We start from the raw sequence: 20000 nt of genomic DNA on the forward strand, positions 1-20000 counted from the left end.
GCCGGCTTTCCGGATCTCACAACCCGTTAAAGTTAAAGCGGAAAAGCTAGACCACGCCTCGGCTCAGTCGACCACCTATCTTTGTACATAGTGTGATTAGCTGATCGCGAATCGTAGGGGGTATTAAATGAATTAAAAAGAGTGCAAAAGAAAAAAAAAAACATGAGCGGTCTGTTTTCTCCCATTCAGCTAGTAACGAAAGCTCACAGCTGTTGTAAGTCTCAAATTAAGGCAATCAATGTTTTGTTTGTATTGTTATTACTATATATTTTTTTTCACCTTTCATTTTTATATAACAACACATTACACTACTGGCAATGCAGCAGTACAGCATTTCGTCCACTCAGTCGTAACTCAAACTATCTAGTACAATTACCACAAATCACGCCTTTTGATCGGTTAATTCTGAAGTGATTAGATAAGTAGTTTCCAATTCAGATACAGCAATTTTTCTGGTTCATTATTTAACTGGTGCGCTATACTCTAACTGAAGGCAATCATATTTACGTCAGATTCCACGAAAGTTGTAAAGTTGTTATCCACCCAGCACTCCAGTCTGGTGAATAATTGTCAACTGTGAAAGCTTCCTTATAAGAGACTAATAGGGATGTGCGGCTGGATGGGGTCGCATTTTCACCACTGGATTGACGTAGTAATGGGATTACATTTTTAGTAGAGTTACTAGAATGGGGTTGCACATTTTCGGCATTTCTGGGATAAAAAAATTCTGGTAAGCAGGGATTTAAAAATAGGAAGATCCGCCGTTAAAAAATGGTTCGTGCTATTGTTTTAATATTTAACAGTCTGCTCGGTACGGTACGTTTGTAAATAATGTACGAGAATGTTTGTACTGTAGGTGAAGAGTAAAGTGTTCTACATTCAATTTAACAAAATTGTCAATTCATTTAAGGATGACCTACTTACAAGGCTTTATAAGGTAGAGGCGTAATCAGAAAGTGACTAAGTTGGGATAGCGAAAATGACATTTGCTCAAAAGTGATAAGATGGGGTCTGATTGGCCACAGAATAGACTATTATGGGGTAGGGGTTCGGAGAGGCCAGCGGCACATACCCAGCAAAAATTGACCCAAGTACCCCCCTTCTTCCCCCCCCCCCCCCCCCCCGGGCTATTGGTTACCGATAAATCAAAGTAAAGCAATGCCGTTTTAGCGTTTCCGATAACAGCAGTGTGAAATGATTTCTTGGAAGTGTACAAACAATTTTATGGATTGCAATAGCTCAGGAAGAACTCAAAAGAGCAAATGAAATGTGTCAATCGAAACTGTCTTTATATTCTTTTTCGCCGAAACGGTATGGCTTCCGTCGCCCATTGTCGGAGACCCAAAGTATATAACGGAAAGGAAAACCTCCTGCCGTTGTATACTTTTTCTTCGTCGCCATTTTGCTGCGCGAGTTTACACTTCTCCTGTGCCCTTGAATTCAGTTTGCCTCGGTATCTGAGAATGGGTTTCGCCTTATCCAAGAATTTTGGGTCTTCAGTCCCTTAATTCTCGACTCACAATACAAAAATTCGGTTCTTTTTTTGTTCATTCTTAAGGAAGGTTCACAAAATCTGGGAAGTGTGTATTCGCGTCAGGAGGTTTTGATCTGCTGGGGCACATACAACAACTGCCGACGGCTTCATGCTGGAGCGCATGATTTAATAACTTTCACTTCATGTGATTTTTCATGCTTTGGACTGTGGGTTAGCTTGGTCCGGAAAAACCGGTTAGCAAAAGTACAAACTGCGAGAATATCTTTCTCCTCCAGACAGAGCTTTGAATTCTCAGACTTAAGGTCGCAAAACGCCTGACAGGAACACAAATTGTTGGAATTGTCATCAACTCTAAAGTAGCATAGCTGTAAGGAGTATCTGGTTGGTTTTAAGGATCGAAGGGGCCAGTGAAATTTTTTCCCCCATAGTTCGAGAGAAGGGAACGTGATTCATAGCCAACATCCTCTGCCGTTAGCTTATCGTCTCAAAGCGTTTTCTCCGACCTTGAAAACAAAAAGATATCCCGGAGCCCGGAGAAGGTCAAACGTGATTGCCCAGCGAAAAAAATTACATTTCTCTTGTAAGCCCCGTCCAGGCCAATTGCCGGCTGTGCCCACCTAAAAGTAAATTGAATTTATAAAGCAGTAAGACTAAAAAATCTTTTTCAGACCTGCTGCCTTCTTTCCTCTCCAAATCCAAGTAAAATCCGATGGTTTCCTTGGTGAAATAAATCTTATTTCAGTTTTGTGAAGTTATCACGGCCTACGTCTACTGTTTACGGTCGAAATGAAATGCCGGAATGAAAGGTGTGCACAGGATGAATGTGGAAGCCCTGTCTCAAAAGTCAGTCATTTGTCAGTCTGATGTCACCTTTAACATCCATGTAACGTAGTATACAACTGTTAACTCTATGAAACTATTGTGGTTAGCGCGGAACAACGTGCACTTTGAATAAATAAGGATTGACCTTGATTTGTTTCAAAGCAACGGATTAAAAATATCAGGAATAGAAAAGTAGATAAAATTCATTTCTCCAAGCAACACTTAGTGGATAAAAGGTCCAGTAAATAGGCTTTAAAATCCGAGTATGGCGGCTTACGTCGGCGAGATGTTTCACTATTACTGCACCTTTTCCCTGACCTTCTTGTTACAGATATGCAACTACAATTTGCAGAAATCCTCTAGACACCGAAGACCAATAGCTGGACAAGTCGACAGCAAATTAACGAGCACTTTGAAATACGGACAACAATGATGTAACATTAGTTCAGTTTTTATCTTGATAAGCTTGACAAAGCCCAACAGCTTACGGCAAATCAAAGCGACGAATTTGAAACTTTGGACAATTGAAATTGCTCAGGCTTTCGTGAGGTGAGCCTTTCGCAGTTTGATTCCATCTTAAAGGAAAAACAGAAGCGAAATTTACAGAGAACGGACAATAACAGGCATGATGAACGCTAGCGATAAGATACCACTTTTGTTTTCCTAATTTTGACATGTGTTTCGATGCTGTGCCTTTCGTCCTGCTATGCACACAAGTCTCCGTTCGATCTGCCTAACACCCATTCTTGTTCAAACTCATTGCTCTTTATAGCCGTTTGGGAGCAACGCCTTTTGTAAGTGAGACATTCTGCGTTTAAAATGCGTTTCAACCCAATTACCAGTCGGCCAAAATGCCATGTGAATGCTCTTATTTCCAAGATGGCATCAGAAATTTTGACAATCTCCGCTCGGCTCGGCGGACAAAATCAAAATCTTTTGATTTCTTGGGTTTTAATATAGTGTAAATCGAGGGTAAACTGTAAGTTATGGCGTTGCGTTTCGGTGCCTCCTAGAATTCAAGGCATTCTGTTTCATTGTACTCCCACGTTTCAAGAATCGTTGTTTATAACTTTAGCTACAGAATTAATTTGCTTCAAAAGTTGAACTTTTAAATTACATCGTTTTTGAAACATGAGAGAACTCATGTTAATTCAATAAAACACAAGAACTTGGGACCGAGATCTGTAAATGCTGGCAACGGTCCCAAAATGAAAATATGATTTGTCACGTCATTTACTCTCGTAAGATGCTTTACCCGTGGGCAGAAATATTTACGCCAATCTTTCAGACAAAATACCACGCTTGATTAAGGTGATAAAAGTCCTCACGGCTTAAAACGGGTTAATTTTAACACTCACTTAATTGAAGCCAAAAAACATGACAGCTGACAAGAACTCCAACCAGCTGTCTGGTAGCGTCTAGGACTAAGGCTGGGACACGCAATTCAAGTCATCACCTAAGAATAACGGGTGAAACTGGCCAAGGCAGAAGGACCTTGGACAATAGAAAAAAAGTGTGGAAAAAGCGTTTCCCTATTAAATGATCGGAGAAATTACGAGAAATATGAACAGATATGAGCAGACTCTGTGATAGTGTGTAATCCAAATTTCGTTACGATCGACTAAGACTCGTTGATTCAAGCTAGCGAAAGTATTTAACGGGAAATTTCTTTTAGTATAGTATGATTCGCATCCACAGCACTGGATTTCAAATAACTCGAAAAAAAAAATTACACGTCGATATCACACTTTCTTAAATTACAGTACTCAATGTTCTCTTGTCTCATTTGTCATCACGTTGACATTTTACAAATGATTCCTGTGTCAGTTAAGATGTAAATACATCCCAAAAACAATAAATCGGTATGCTTTGAAAATATGACCCTACAGCAGGCAATAAGTCAAAAATCGATTATACGATAAGCATGACAGGCCTAAAGGAATGTTTGCTGTTGTTTCCTGGCAAACGAAAAGCCATTTTGACAGATTTCCGCTTGGGATGAGGCTGGATTGCTTGCTGCGTTGTCGCTCAAAGTTCAAGTATCTTGGAGAGAGATTCCCTAATTTGTCTGTTATAAAACGCTAGATTCTCCCTACTTTCCCCCTCCCCCTAATCTTGCACAGCATTTTGCACCACATTATCAACACCAATAATTTTTGCATACAACAATGCAGTGGGAACCATTCATTGTCCATGTTTACTTTAAAACCGCCGATTCGTACCCATCTAGTTACAAGATACTTAGTTCGCCCGTATTGTACAAGGTGAACAAGACGGAATAATCGCGAAAAACTTGCGATTTTGGAGTGACGTTTGGCTTGACGTTGTTCTTGCCTTACTCCCTGTTGTCAGGACGAAAACGGAAAAGGATGATCCAAATGTGGAACGGACGTTCCGCGCGTGCACAGCTCTTGTTTTCTTATCAAACGTCGTTTGTGCGCAAGCTGTGGCCCTTATTGCAACAGAAAGCAATCAATCGCTCTTTCAATTGAGGACCGTGCATAAAACAATAAACCGGAACGATCCCTTCCAAAAGTTAATTAATATCGAACCACGTTTACTGCAAACTGCTGCTTCCCATAAAACCGACAAAATCCCGAGTTCTAACTTGCCCACGTGCAGGTTAATTCTTGCTGCAAACGTGCTTCTCATCTACTTTCATTTCAGAACACTCAGATAGTTTTGTAATTTTCTCTCCAATCTGCAGAGTCAACTTTTCATCACTGGCGGCCATTCCGATAGTTCATTGGAACTCCTCCAAGAACAAAACTGTTATGTCCTGGATGTGGGCGTAATCTTTCCCAGCCCGGTTTCCGCTGTGTTGGAAATTCTTTGCAAGTTGATGTTTTTTCAATGATGACGCAGTTGGCTCAAGTCATCACCCAAGAATAACGGGTGAAACTGGCCAAGGCAGATGACGCGGATGGCTCACTCACTGAGGAAAATCGTGTGTTAATTAACCTTCGACAGACCAACAACCATTGCTTATGCCAGCTGCTTGGCGCGGCTTTTGTCCCAAAAGGGCCGTTTCAACTTTCTTCAAAGGCTCATTCACTCGCGACACACAAAAAAAGATCCTTATAGTTTTTAATACAAAAGACGATAATTAACGGCATGTTAACGCGTCTACTGAAAGCAGCCTTACGACCTTTATCCGTGCCCAATGCATTCATTGAAAGCTAGCAGCAAGATTCCAGAGGATTTAATGTCCATTATAAATTTTTGGCAATGCATGTCTCAAGAATTTACGGCAAAGATGTTTCCAGCGGTAATCCATCTTTTTTTTTTTGCATTAGAAGCATCTTGTGTTACAAAATGCATCATAATATTCGGGTTTTTCACCGATCTATTTCAGCATTTGCCGAGTTGTGCCCGTCATTATCATAAGCAACAATGGTTTTCTTGCAGGGAACTATTGTAGCTACAATAGCCCGCGAAAACATCCGTTTCTCCTTGCTTTTCGTTGCTGGGGAAGTGACCCCATGACTACCGAATTTACATTGATTTGCGTCATTAGCATGGAGTCGCAGACGTTCCTCCTCGCGAAACGTCCCCAGCGACGATGAGCGAAGAGAAACGGATGTTTTCGCAGGCTGGGTACAAGCCCTCGTCTTGCGCGAAGCTCACGCGTTCCACTTTCCACGCTCTCGCTTCCAACACTTTTCCGGTTATATTCTCTCCTCAAAATGATTTGAGTTTTCTGTAGTGTTCCCAATATTAGCGCCCCACAAGAAATGACACTTGAATAAAATTCTTTTTTTTTTGTTCTCCCGAGCGCCCGATACATCGTTCTACACTGATGAGATTTCTTTTCAGGAAGATAAATTCCTAATGACTTTTATTTCACATCAGATTTCCAAGCTTTTACACAAGTTTCGTTAAAAAGACGCTACCAGTTGTCTGATTTGGTTGTTTACTTGCTTAACCTTTACGACATGCCGTCACATTCTACCTTAGTAAGGAAAGAACGTAGAATAATTAAACACACCGTACACTGGAGGCCAAGTTGCTGGCCAATTAAGCATTGAAAACGTTTGACAGCTTGTAAACAAAATTTAAGACACATGAATAAGATCACAGCCTGATCTAAAATGAAAAAGCTAACACGAAGTAAAACAACTAAACATTTTGCATCGAGCTATTTCTACGTTTTCGAGGATGGAGAAACAGTAACAACGAAATGAACACCGACAACTTTAAAATCGCAAATGTCCCATTTAGTGCCAGTGTTCAAATAATCCGTTTATTTCACATCGCTACAGTGGCTATCAGTCACACGCGCCCCTCAACGTCAAGAGAAGGAGGAACTATTGTCATGGAAACATTTGATTGACGTCCACCTAACCTTGATTACTTTCCAAAATCAACCTCGTCCCCAGGGTCTCTCGTTCCTTTTCTTCCCTTCCTTCCTTCCTCTCACGCTCCAAGAGAAAGCAAAGAAGAGAGACCCTGGGTACGAGGTTGAAGTATTGACCATTTTCACAATCCCCATAATACACTTTGTTTGCCTTCCAAACTTTGCATAAACCATTGTTTTCAAATGCTCTTAGGAATATGCACGTGCAGTGTCCCAAGAGCATTTGAAAACAATGGTTTTAACAAAAATTGGGGGACAAACAGAGTATTATGGGAAATGTGAAAATAGTCAATGAAAAAATGTCATTACGGGGAGCGTGTGATCTAACCGCTGTAATATAAGAGAAAGAGAAAGCAAAAGGTAATCCTTGCCAAAATCCAATGAACCTAATTTGAATTAAACTTCCTTTTGTTTATCGAGTAAGTTTGACAAGGAGCCAACCGTTTGCCGACTACGGGCAGGGTCGAAATAAATTAACACGAACTTACAACTTCCGGAAGCAAGAGAAACCCTATTTTTTGCTCGGTATCCTGACAAAAAGATCGGCCTTCCCGGAGGCAAGACACCGGCTCCTTTGAAGTATGGAAGAGTTTGACCACAAAAAATTCTAAGGTTCTCTCGCGTCGGTTGCACTCGAGTCCAAGCTTTGCGGTTGACCATTTTTTCTAAAAAATCCGCTTGTGCGACCGGGCCCTACGTAAACTTTGTTAGTTCTTGGTACCACGATGTGACTTACTGAGACTGAGAATAAAAACTACGTACCTACTTACACTAATCAATTTGGATTGGACATGTCTATCACTCAAATTTACGCGACGACGATGAGGAACTTGGTATGTTCCCTTGGATTCCTCACAGCCGGGGGGTAACTCATCCTTTTATACCGTGGGGATTGTATCTTATCCCGAAAACACACAGTGGGAGCCCAGTCAAGGCTTACAATGCATGTTTGACATTTCCGCCAATTTCTCTCTCCGTATTCACCTCTGTTGTGCTTTGAGAAGCAGATTTTGGCGACTGAACATTAAGGTAACACTGCAGAACACGAAAGAAGCTGGGAAGGATCCCAGCAACCGGTAGGCTCGACTGACCAACCGCTTTGTGCGCCCGCGTTCCTCCGCGAACACCACGGCTGGATCACTGGTCCAGCCAACTGTATTTTCCAAGTACAAAATACAATTGGCTGAATACAAAATACAATTGCGACGGATGCTACGTCACGGACAAACGACGCGGGACAGTGATCCAGCCGTTCGTTGAGAGGAGGACGTTAACCGCACTCCCAAAACGGCTGGAAATCCAACCTCGTTCCCAGGGTTTCCACTGTCACTGAGACAAAGAGACCCTGGGAACGGGGTTGCTAAGCAACAGGGGAATCTTTGTTTCCGCTGTTTCCCTCTTAGACACGGGCACATCATTTTCCAATCAAATAGCTGAAAAACCAGCACTGAACATCGACAGTGAATTTCACAATTAGCTCTAAAAATCTGAGCCGGGTGTAGCTGATATTCTTTTACATTTCATAAAGAATGTATCCATGGGATCACAAACGCCTTTGTCACCCAACATCTTATCAGTCATTGATGGCTAATATTCGCTTATTATCAAAACCAAAGGCCCAAAATTTCGGGAGATGACAATGTTTAACAAGTTCTCTGACCATTTCAACACAACTCGTTTACAGCACGATGCCACGTGTGTTAATGGATGTAACAAAGAATAACCTTCAAAGAACGTAGGAGACAAATTATCATGGTTCCATAACAAAATCAGTTTACAAACTTAATTAAGAGCTTTTCTGGGCCAAAGAGCGGAGATAATTCTGAGGATAACTTTTCCTGTAATTGTGTGATAGGACGAAACCTGCCCCATTTGGGAAGATCCTGGCAATGAGCAAAACAAAGTCAACCTTGGAGGCGGACAGATGTTCACCTTCGTCACTTGAAAACCGCGAACAGAATTTGTTTCTCGTTCAAAGATCTGCACAGAGTTGCGATGTTTCTATACGCGTCTCATCGGCCACATTCTCCAGATAATTCTTATCGTACTATGGTGGAATTTCAATTATTTATCGTTTTCCGTCGACTGTGATGCGACCGAATCATGAATTAAGATTACCACCTTAAAAACTGATAAGGAAGAAGTCAATCGTTTCCTCTTTGCGACCGTTTCCTAATCTACACCTAACAGTGCTATAAGCCAATCAACCAACTGGTTGCCAAATACATCTCGATTATTATTATTTACCGTACAAAATATAATTTTTCTACATATTTTCCAGTGTTGTCAGAGTCCCGGAGGGAAGCTGTTCACCTCGCCTTGCTCATTGACAGGCGCTCCATTGACTTTGTACGTCACTTTGAGCCTCATTCGTAATGGTTGCTATGGAAAGAAGGCACAGAAATTAGTAAGCTGACCTACAAAACCAGGGGTGCTGGACCCCAACCAGAAAAGGCTTCTGGAATTGACTAGCTATCTTCGCAGCAGACATTCTATTTTCTCGTCACGCAATCTTGACGGGGAATCGCCAAGGAATCGCCTCTACTCTAAATTTTCCAAATTCTTGCCTCTTTCCGTATATTTCCTATGAGTCGAAACTCACTTTGATCCAACCTTGGACGGCACTCTTCAAACCGCATGCCCAATGATATGTTTGCTGACTGTAACTTGAGCACGCTGAGTCCCACGCATTCCCTTACAGATTTCCGCTTTTGTTAAGTGAGCCCACACAACATGAACGATATCACGTGAGGATTCGGTAGCTAAGTAACCGCCGTACATGCTCAAGAGAGTTTCGACCTATTCTCTATTTTCGAATTCCCCATAATACACTTTGTTTGCCCCCAAATTTTGCATAAACCATTGTTTTCAAATGCTCTTGGGAATATGCAGTGTCCCCAAGAGCATTTGAAAACAAGAGTTTATGCAAAATTTAGGGGGCAAACAAAGTGTATTATGGGGAATTCGAAAATAGAGAATGGTAGAGGTTTCTTTTTCCGTACTCGACAGCCCAGCGAACGCAAAAGAGAAGAGACCTTTGCTAGCAGGGAACCTCACTAGCCTCGTTAGCACGGACAAAATTCAAAAGAATACTTTCTTGGCCGCCATTTTGTGACTACTGTCTATTATATATTTATCTACAGTTTGTACACACAAGCACCAATGTAGACATTATTACGTAGGATACCCCTGCAGGGCAGACCACGTTATAAAAATAGGTACGGATTGCGTACGTGTGGTAGTGCAGTAACACACCGCTGTATTATTGTTAACTGAGCTGCGTTTTGTCTTCCAGGAGATTCAAGTTATCTTTGCGTAATATGCAGCTCAAATAGTTCAACATATTGTTTTTGTGCCGAATATCATTGTATGTGTTAGGTAAATAGCCCCCTGACAAGACATGTGGTTACTAGTAAAATACTAAACCCAGAAAGATTGTGGCGACTTTTTCTTGCGATTTTTTCAAGGCCGGGACACACTAGGCGATAAGTCGCTGCGACACGTCGCGGGGACAAGTCGCCGCAACAAATCGCCTTGTGTGACACGGTTAATTTCATGAAAATCATTGTCGCTGCGGCAGAATTTTGTCGCCGCGATCAGTAGCACGAATTCAAACCAGTTTGAATTCGTGCGACTTATCGCAGCGACAAAATTTGCGACAGCAGCGTTGTCGCATCATGTGTACACTTTCGGCAACAAGTCGCTGCGACAAAATATAAATGAACCAATGAGAGAGCGTCATATGGTCAGCCATATTGAATTAGAAAACTAGTTCACGTTCCCCGTCATACGAGATCACTGCGTGTGCTCCGAACAGGCGTCGTGTCGCAGCGACTTGATTTGCAAGTAGTACACAAGGAGCAACTTGTCGCAGAGACATGTCGCTGCGACTTGTCGCCTAGTGTGTCCCGGCCTTCACCCGTCGCGTTGCCAGTCCAAGGGTGGCTACACGTGTGATTTTCATGTGGCGCTGGCGACGCGACTAAGTTTGAAAAAACCACATCACCAGCGCGAACAAAAATTCGCTCGTGTAGCCGCGGCTTAATGAAGAAAAGATACTTAGCAATGTAAGTGTGGTTGTGTGGAGACAAGTTAAAAGGAAAAACAGCTAACACCGGTTGCCGTCCGCGTCTCAAAAACGCGCGTGCCGCTTAAGCTCCCTATTGATTAATTAATACTGCCTTAAAATACGAATTTATGCCAAAAAAAGTGGCGTTTGAAGTGCGAGCGAAGACAATTATTTGATATTTCCCGAGAAAAGCGCTACACATGTATTAACCAATACCCCTTCCTTTTTTACATATTTTTTTTTGCAATCGACGGGTGTGACCTTAACCTTTACTTAAAATCAAAAAAAGTTCAGACAATAGTTTACGCTACCGTACTTATCTTCCTTGACAAATGCAAATATCAACCTTAGTCAAATCAAATTAGTATATACACACTCAGTGACCTGGGTGTTTCAAGTAATCTGATTGGTTCGCTATCTCGGAGTGAATAATGCGTGATCCAAACAAAACAAAATGGCCGGCGTAAACTCGCCAGTGTTTCTGAATCGGAAATATTGAGAATACAAGATGATGCTGTGCTACAGAATACAACGAGGGCCACAAAATTCGGCCTAAAAATTTTCAAAGGTAAGAGAAGAGTTCATACTTTTGCCGACCAGTGTTTGACTTCGTTTTTCCGGATAATTATTGCTGAAAATTACACAATCTTCACGCCAACAAGTTGGGCTGGTCGCCCAGCAAAACGAATTTGTTACTGAAATCGAGGAAATAAAAAAAAAGTTTAAGAAAGTTCCACATGGCTGCTAGGAAACAAGACGGACGAGTTATTTTACAACAAACCAACGCTCACCTAAATTAGAGCCACCATTTCATGTGGATCATTTCCCAACTGCACTTTCAATTTCAATTTCAAATGAAGCTCTAACACTTTGATCGAACGGTGAAAATGCTTAAACAAGTAGCCTTCCGATTTAGATTGCTGATTTAAACGGTGTTCAATGACCATTTTGCTGTTTGCGAAGAGGATTTTAACGAAGGTTATTTAGATTTGCCATGTTTGAAGCTTCTGTTAACACTTTCGCGCATGCTTTGTGCCGCTTTCACGCTTTCGAAGCATGAATTGAGATGTCAATTAAATCGACTTTGGAGTATTCTTCTGCAAATGTTGTTGAGATCACCTCGTGAGTATATACTAAAACAATGATTGTTTTCAATCCCAGAGAATATAGACCTCGCCATTTCGCTGCTCGGTGCATATTCTACCACTATGCACCTCGATTTCAAAGAATAATTGCTAATTATTCTATTGTTTGGCTGTAATTTCAAGAACTTCAAGTCTCGTAATCCAATGTGACATTTGCAGTCGTTCTACTTATTGTGCTTTTACCGTCTTCCGTTTTCCCACAACAGGCTTACATTTAATAACACCTTCTGCAACTTGTTTGTCTGTATGACAGATCATGCTGTACACTGACTTACAACTGGTCTGAACTGTAACAATGAAAGAAGGGGTTTGAGATCGTTTTCACTGTCACGCAACAGAAAAACAAAATCGAAACCGTTCAATGAAATAAGTCAAAAACTTGGAATGTTGTAGGAGACAAATTCATAAATCACCTCACCAATTCTCAGGTCTGTGCGATACATCGTTTCTGAGTTATTTGTAGAAGCGTTTCACTCAACTTTATAGAGTTCTGTATGGAGCCGCCATGTTGGTGTACAACAGTAGTGCACCAACATGGCGGCCAGAAATCAACACGATGATCTGGAATTCCTTTAGCGATGAAAGCGCTTACTTTTCGCTTATAAGATAAATAAATGTGTATGAACACACCTCCTAATGTACTTGAAACGCTCAGATTGCTGAGATTCATAGGCATAGACATTTTTTTCCAACCAAATAGCTTTGTATCATAGTGTCACGAAAGGTGACAATTCGGAAATTAAAAATGCTGTATTTTCGAAACGAAAGACGTTGTGGAACTGAAAACTTGAAAAAAAAGAAAAAGTCAAAGCACCTTGTGATTTGATGACGTCATTGTGAAAACCATCTGAAATACTTTGCCCTCCCACAATGTTGTTTTGCCAAATGGGCTCTGAAATTCGCGTGTTTCAGGTTTGTATATTCGTGTACTTTTCCAAGGAATTTTGTGACAGATACTATATTTTTTATTTACAGCCGCTGCCTGTTGCTTGCTTTGATCAGTGAATCCCACGTGAACGCCAAATTGGCGTCTTGTTACTGGAACGATGTCTTCCCCTTAAAAAAGTCATTAATAATTCATGAGCCTAACAGCCTATCAAAACATCGATAAAACGTCACGTGTATGAGCTTTATATCCTGAAAAAACAATCCTCGTTAGTATTCTTTATATAAAGAATACTAATAAGGCATAGCTTGTGTTTTTTGTATCACACAATTTGAACCATTGTCTTGAGTCCAGAGGAACACGCTCTTTGTGGAATGTTTTTTAAGCCGTTCAAAAAACTGGCAGCACGTGTTTTATCGGGTCTAAAACACTCGGCTACGCCTCGTGTTTTTAAACCCCGATAAAACACTGCTGCTCGTTTTTTAAACATTACATAAAGCTCTTCAACATAGGTGCGCATCATTCTAAATCCGCCTTCACCAAAAAATGATACGCTCCCGCCTACAGACGAATAGTACTATTGGAGTGTAACGAAAGTACAAAAACGTTAACAACGAAAAGCATTTCGTTGATTTAAGTAACTGATTCCTGTTAGATTCTTGCCTGAATGTGAATACAAAGACAAACTTGGAGTACGCACCACCGAGTGCAAAAAGCCCAAGGAATAAAGGAAAAGGGCGGAAAGCGTTTATAGTTTAACAAAAGCAATATGGGTTGTCAGCGTGGTGTCATTAAGATTCCACATATTTGTCACACAAAGCAGAAGATTCAAACCGTCTGAAGGAGACCTCTTAAAAAAACAAAGGAAAACGCTAATGGCGAAGGCAAAGAAACAAAAAAGAAAAAAAAACAATAGAAACGAGGAGTGGTATGAATACATTCGTGACTAAAAGTGACATAGTCAAGTCAAGTCTGTGACTTCAGACAACAAAGCACTATCAGTTAAAAATAATAACAAAAGGGAAAGATAGCTTCAACAGGAGTCTAACTCACCGAAAGACAAATTTACCGGTACTTTTGTTTGGAACAAAAAGAGATAATCCTGCGGCAAAATGTTGACGCCAAGCAGAGAACACGACTTCCTGTTTGACTAAAAACTGTAATGACTATGTACACAAAGATATCAACGCGGTGCGAAAATTACAACTGGTGTTTCGCAGCTACATTCCCACGTGGATAATGAAGTATCAGGGGCACCCAACGTCAATTTTCGGAAAATATCTGTTCGGAAGACGATTGAGATCTAGAATTTTCGAAACATTTGTTGTAAAATTTCATGCTTGCCTGCCTGTCCTAGGATTTTCGAACATCTAAAAAGGTCACCTAGAATTTTCGGGAGCCCTTATTCTGGCTGAAATTTTCCAAAAGGTAGGTTTTGATCCCTAGAATTTTCGGATCACTAGACTTTCAGCTAGGAAATCCGAACAGATGAAACATTTTTAGGGGATAAAAATATGCCTATATCTACCGATTAAATACTAGAATACGTTTGACGATGTTATGTTTAAGTGGTTTTGAGCTATAATCTCGTTGGGTGCCCCTGAAGTATTAAAATAATGTAAACCACCGACTTCAAGCGTGCATAAGAAGTCACTAAGAAATAACCTAAGGAAGAAGGAAGAAATCAGGGGATCAAATTGGCAAAGTTTGCATTTCTTTTCAATTAAAGCTTGAAAAGTTATTCATTTTGATTACCGGACTTGCTAGTTGTATTTAATTAAAAGCCTCCTTTGCAAGAGATAATTTGTGTCAATTTTAGTGACAAAGCTAAGAGCTGCTGTGCATAGAACACCAAGTATTAGTCAACAACTTGTAAGTTTGTTCGCCGGAAATAAATTTTGGACAGAAAACAAACAAGCGAAAACAGGCCCAGGATGTGCAGACGAACCATTCCATCCTTTGAATGATGTTACGTACCGAGTTATTCAAAGGAGAAAAAATCATTTGTTCTATTTACCACAAAAAACAGGAAACGCATTTGCGACCTAAAATTTGGGAACATTTTGTCATCCACACGAGGAGATGAAATTGTCACCTCATACATTCGTTCCAACATGGTTGTTCGTGTGGTTAACCATCCACTCTTCCTGTGTTTAGTCCTGCTCGCTCGTTTCGAGCTTTTTTTTAAAAAAGTTAAGTTCTAAAGTGATGGCAATAAACACGGTGTTGTCCCGACTGTCAAAACATTTTTATGACAAGTGATCAAGAGCCTGAGGAAAAGAAATGCCCGGTAAACTGAAGATTTCGTGCCGTTTTCAACAAAGCAACATTCCGCACTTTGATTCTGCTCTCACAATCAATCTTCGCGGTAATTTAAGGTTATACTCCAAAATTATTCCTGAACTAATCGCCAAAAGGTTGAAATGTAGTATAATTATCGAGTGTTTTAAAAATTATTCCACGAGAGCTCGTTGAATTCGAGACAAAAGATGGTATCGCCGCCATGTTGGTGGACGAAAACAAAAGATCTCTCGTTAGCTTCTTTTGTTCGTCCACCAGCAATCGTACATTAAATCATTGTTATCTGTGTCTCTAGAGACCAGTTGCCAATGATTCCTTTCTTTAACGTTGGCTGCTTGGCGTTTCCTCTTTCCGCGCCAAAACTTTTCAATTTGGCAAAAGTTGGCGCAATCATACGCTATGAGCTGATCACCGAGATTTTGAAGATTTAGTGAACCAATCAGGACGTTAACCCGGTTTCACAGCGAAGGGGTTGGCGCAGTGGTAAGATCTCTGCCTTCCAACCCTAAGGTCCCGGGTTCCATTCCCGGTTCTGCCGAGAGTGGAATATTTGGCGACCTTCTTTCCCGCTAAAGTTCACTCAGCTTTCCATCATTCCAAGGTCGGTAAAATGACTACCAGCATGCATGGGCTGCTTAGAAGCGGCTGCCATTTGCGCCTGTATATGCTTCCAGTCCGCTGGGGGTAAATTGATCATTGTAAAGCGCCTTTGAGACGTTTGTGATAAAGGCGCTATATAAATGCACCACTTCTTTTTTTTTAAGTGGCATGAAGCACCTAAGAGTCCGGCGACTACCCCTGGACGAGGTGCGAGTCCTTCGTAGGATGGGGCCGGTCACCTTAGTGAAGCAAGCCCGTGTTTTACGGTCACCGGGCGAGGCCGCGGATCAGGTGCCCTGGGAGAAAGAGCACAGCTCCACCAGGCCTCCAATCCTTGCAAGACACGAAATAATTATTACAATTTTCATGTGGACCTACCTGTTGAGGATTTGCGACCTTGACACCTTGATTGACAGCTCCAGAATTGTTTGCAGGTATAATGTTGCCAGACGGGCTCTGAAGCTGTAACTGAAACGTCTGTTAAAAGAGAAACATGACCATTTTCATTCTCAGGATGAAAGCCATTCTTATGTGTTGCTATGCTTAGTCATCGGCTGAAAAATCTCACACCAGCTTTTGGCCAATCGTAAGCCAAACCAAGACTTTCTACATGTAGCTCGCTTCTTATCGCCGCCTACATAAATCTGCATTTTCCGTAATAACAGCTTCATTTGACTTCAGTTTTTCTCAAATTGATCATCCTTTGCTTTCAATCAAGAGTGAATTAGATAAGAGTGTTTCTCTATCAATTTGCGATCTTGTCCCAACACAGTCACAAATGGACTTATTTTTAGGGCCGCCACTTCAACCAATCAGGTGAAGCCATGCCACGAATGATTGCTTCTGCCAGTTTTTTTTTTTTTTTCAGGGACACGACACTAATTTTCGCAGGGACGGGTTAAAACTAAAATTGACTCATTTTGTGACTTTGGTGGGGAGCCCACTCAAGTCATAAGAACGCTGTTATCTAATTCACCCTTGTCTCAATTGATGACATTCTCTGTTGTATTTTCCAAAGCTAAGCACCAGCTGCAAAAATCTGCAATGCATAATATTGGTTCAATTGATTTCGGTTTCTTATCGAGTGATCGTCCTTTGCTCTTAACATAGCAAAACCAAACCTTTCTCGCACACGTTTACCCACACACACCACTGGCTGCATAAGTCTGCACCACGTCCATTGGTTTACTTGATTCAGTTTTTCATCGAATAATTGCTCGTTGCTTTCAACAAAGCCAACGTAGCAAGCGTTTCCGTAGGCTTTCATGGTAAAGAAAGACCAAGGAATGAGATATTTGACGCTTTGGTCGCGCGAAAAATGGGGCGGGAGACAAAAAAATTCAACTCTCGTCCTATTTTTCGAAGCAGCCGAAAAATCGAAAATTTCGTTTCTCTGTCTTTCTTCTTTATGAGACCCTTGGGAAAAGACAGCTACGTGTGCTTGGTTATACCAATGCAGTCACGAACAATACTGATCAGAAATGAGCCTGCACGGTACCTTGGGCACAGCTGCTTGGAAGACGAAGTCAGTCATTGGAATTGAGAGCGAATTTGTAGCCGTCACCATAATTGACACTACATTTGACGGGTTGCCTGGAACTTTCTCGAACGCGAAATCGATTTTCAGGCCATTGCTTTCGAACGCTGTGATTGGTGGGAAACCTGTCGAGAGATGAGAGAATTTTCGCGTACTGCCGTTTTTAAGGTAAACGCGGAAACGAGTAGAAATGAATGTTCCAAGTGGTAATCACGTGTTTGAGTGAAATAGGTAAAATCGCGTCGTAGTGCAAAACCTTAAACTCTAATAGAGCAGTTTTCAATTGAGTGTCGTAAAACCAAAACCAAAGTAATTACTTTGGCCAATCAAAAAGGTCGGAGACAATCCAGTTAACCAATCAAAACTCGAAGTAATTACACGTAGCCGACACAAAGGGCGGGAAAATGTGCACGTGCAAGCCACGATTGGTTTTTGTTTCACTTCTGATTGGTTGAGAAAGTGGCGCGAGAGCTTTGAACCAATCACTGAGTGAAGTAATCATAAACCAAAGTAATTCACTAATTACTTTCGACACTCAATTGAAAACCACTCTATTAAGTATTTAAGTAAACATATAATACTAAATATCTCTTGTACAGCCTCCCGCCTCGATTAGCATTGCTACCTGTGGGATGGCTATCATATCTTAATTGATTATTATTCTGAAAAAAGATTTGTTGTTGTTGTTGTTGTTGTTAGCTAAATCAGTTGCTGTTAAAATAGATGATTCCACTTAAACACGCAACTACGATTCACACCTGCAGAAAGGTCCTGACTGGGAAGCACTGCGGCGAGAGGCTCATGATTCATCTGAAGAGGAGCCTGCTGCTGCCCCAATGGAGATGGACTCAGCAATCCTACACCATCCAACAGGTTTGGGACAGCGGCTGATGGCGGAGCCATCATGTTCATAGGAGGTGGACCTGGAGGAATGAAAAAAAAAGGACATCTTCCATCGATGGGGATACCATCACGACAAACTAGATTTTTAACATATAAGAATCTAAGAAAAAAAAGGCTGCAAACAATTGGACACAATTAACAAAGTTCCTTACACAGGTCGACCTTCAATAGCACGAGAGATATACCAGCGGAGAATGAATCCTATCCTTTCTGCAATCTGCACACCTTTTTTTTTGACATCCCATGAACACTAGTGATAAGGCACATAGCCCAGCGAGCAAAATGAATCAACAGGTGATGAACAGGGGCTGTAACCAAGGTTTCCGTTGTTGGCAGGCAGGTTGATAACCTATTATATTTTTCCCCAAACCGTTCTCTACCTTGAATTAACGATTATCGTTAATTCTTAATTTGCTCTGAATTTACTATTATCGTTAACTTAGAAGATTGAAAGCTTGATATGGATTATGGTAAATGGTCACATATTTTTTAAAAGACAACCCAAGCGTATCGACGTAGGACTCGAACCTGGGAATGTTCAATATTAACCCGCCACCTAACCACTCAACCACCGCACCGCTAGCTGCTCAGGAACAATATTTTAAACACTATTTGATAATGCTGCATTATCAAACGGCAACAAACAATTTTACACACTGCAAAGGTCGCTTTCCAAACTTCACGACAAAGCTCAACATTTTAAAATTCAAGCTTAGGCCTAATAATTATTCAGCAGCGATATTCTTAAATAAATGTGTTTTTGAGAACGCGGTGTCTTGATCTTCGGTGGTGAAGCGGAAAGAAGAAGAGAAGAAGCTTCGGGTTCGAATCCAATCCACGGATATGATTTTTTATTTCCTTATTTTCTTTGCTACCACAAGTCCTGGGACACAGTGTCCTAAATTAATGATAATAGTTAATTCAAAGCAAATTAAGAAGTAACGATAATCGTAAATTTAGAGAAAAGGTCATGTTGTTTTTCCCCTAGGGTTTCTGCCTGGAAAACATTTGTCCATTCAACTTCTCAGAAATTCCAGTTGCTGGCCTTTCAAGAATTAACAATAACAACTTGTTTGAATCTTATAGTTTGCAGCAGCTTCCGACAGATGACCCGAGTCATTACATCAAAGAGGCAAATAACAGAAACCTGCATTCGTTGAGCCCAGATCCAGATCTCCAAGTAAATCCAAGAGTTCCCCTCCCGGTGAGGCCGCAGGAGCCGGTGGTTGGACTGGGGCGGGCATCGGTTCAGCCACGGGACCCCCACCAAGTAGATCCAACAATGTTTCAGACTGCAGCATAGAAACAATCAATGAAACATTATCACTCAGCACACACACACACACACACAGAAATAATAAATCAATTTCTTAACCTTACCGCTTGTTTAGCAGGCTTCTGTTCAGTTACAACTGCAGTAACAGAAAGGGTAAAGAATCAAGTTAATGCTGATCACCGCAGTTATTAATTAGAGCGACTTTCACACGACCTTGACAAATGAACGTAAAAAAAACGTAAACAAAACTGCAAAGCATTTATAATTGGCTTATCGAACAAACGAGCGCGAATTTTCATTGGCTTAGCGAACGCGGATACAAACAACGTCATCTCTGTATGGAACTTTCTCGAAAGTTTCACTTTGACGTCATTTTAAATGTAGTAATGTGATTTGGCAATCAAACTGTTTACTGCCCTACAACACTTCATCACTTAACAGCAATGTTATGGTACCATGTCAAACAACAATTATTGCTGAAAAAGATTCGGTCATTTTTGTGATGTACAACGTTACCGCGGCAACAGGAAACATCTACAAAAACACCCCAACCCTAACCTAACCTTATGTTTCAAAAACGAAATCAGTGACCCCCAATTTTTTATTTGT

At 41.1% G+C, this 20000-nt stretch overlaps 1 protein-coding gene across 2 annotated transcripts in view; it reads right to left on the bottom strand.

The window, feature by feature from the left end:
• Positions 1 to 6138: 6138 nt before the first annotated feature.
• The window catches only part of LOC137990070 (AP-1 complex subunit gamma-1-like), a 32085-nt gene continuing 18223 nt past the window's right edge, over positions 6139 to 20000 (bottom strand). For both annotated transcript variants that reach the window (XM_068835631.1, XM_068835646.1), the window contains 6 exons: positions 19496 to 19527; positions 19263 to 19407; positions 17971 to 18135; positions 17174 to 17337; positions 16054 to 16152; positions 6139 to 9056 (listed from right to left, as the gene is read on the bottom strand). In XM_068835631.1, the coding sequence (XP_068691732.1) occupies positions 8961 to 9056; positions 16054 to 16152; positions 17174 to 17337; positions 17971 to 18135; positions 19263 to 19407; positions 19496 to 19527 (701 nt within the window). In that variant the 3' untranslated portion in view covers positions 6139 to 8960. The remainder of the gene's footprint in view (positions 9057 to 16053; positions 16153 to 17173; positions 17338 to 17970; positions 18136 to 19262; positions 19408 to 19495; positions 19528 to 20000) is intronic.

This window comes from Montipora foliosa, chromosome 1 (assembly GCF_036669935.1).
Source record: "Montipora foliosa isolate CH-2021 chromosome 1, ASM3666993v2, whole genome shotgun sequence".
In the NCBI taxonomy this organism is placed as follows: domain Eukaryota; kingdom Metazoa; phylum Cnidaria; class Anthozoa; order Scleractinia; family Acroporidae; genus Montipora; species Montipora foliosa.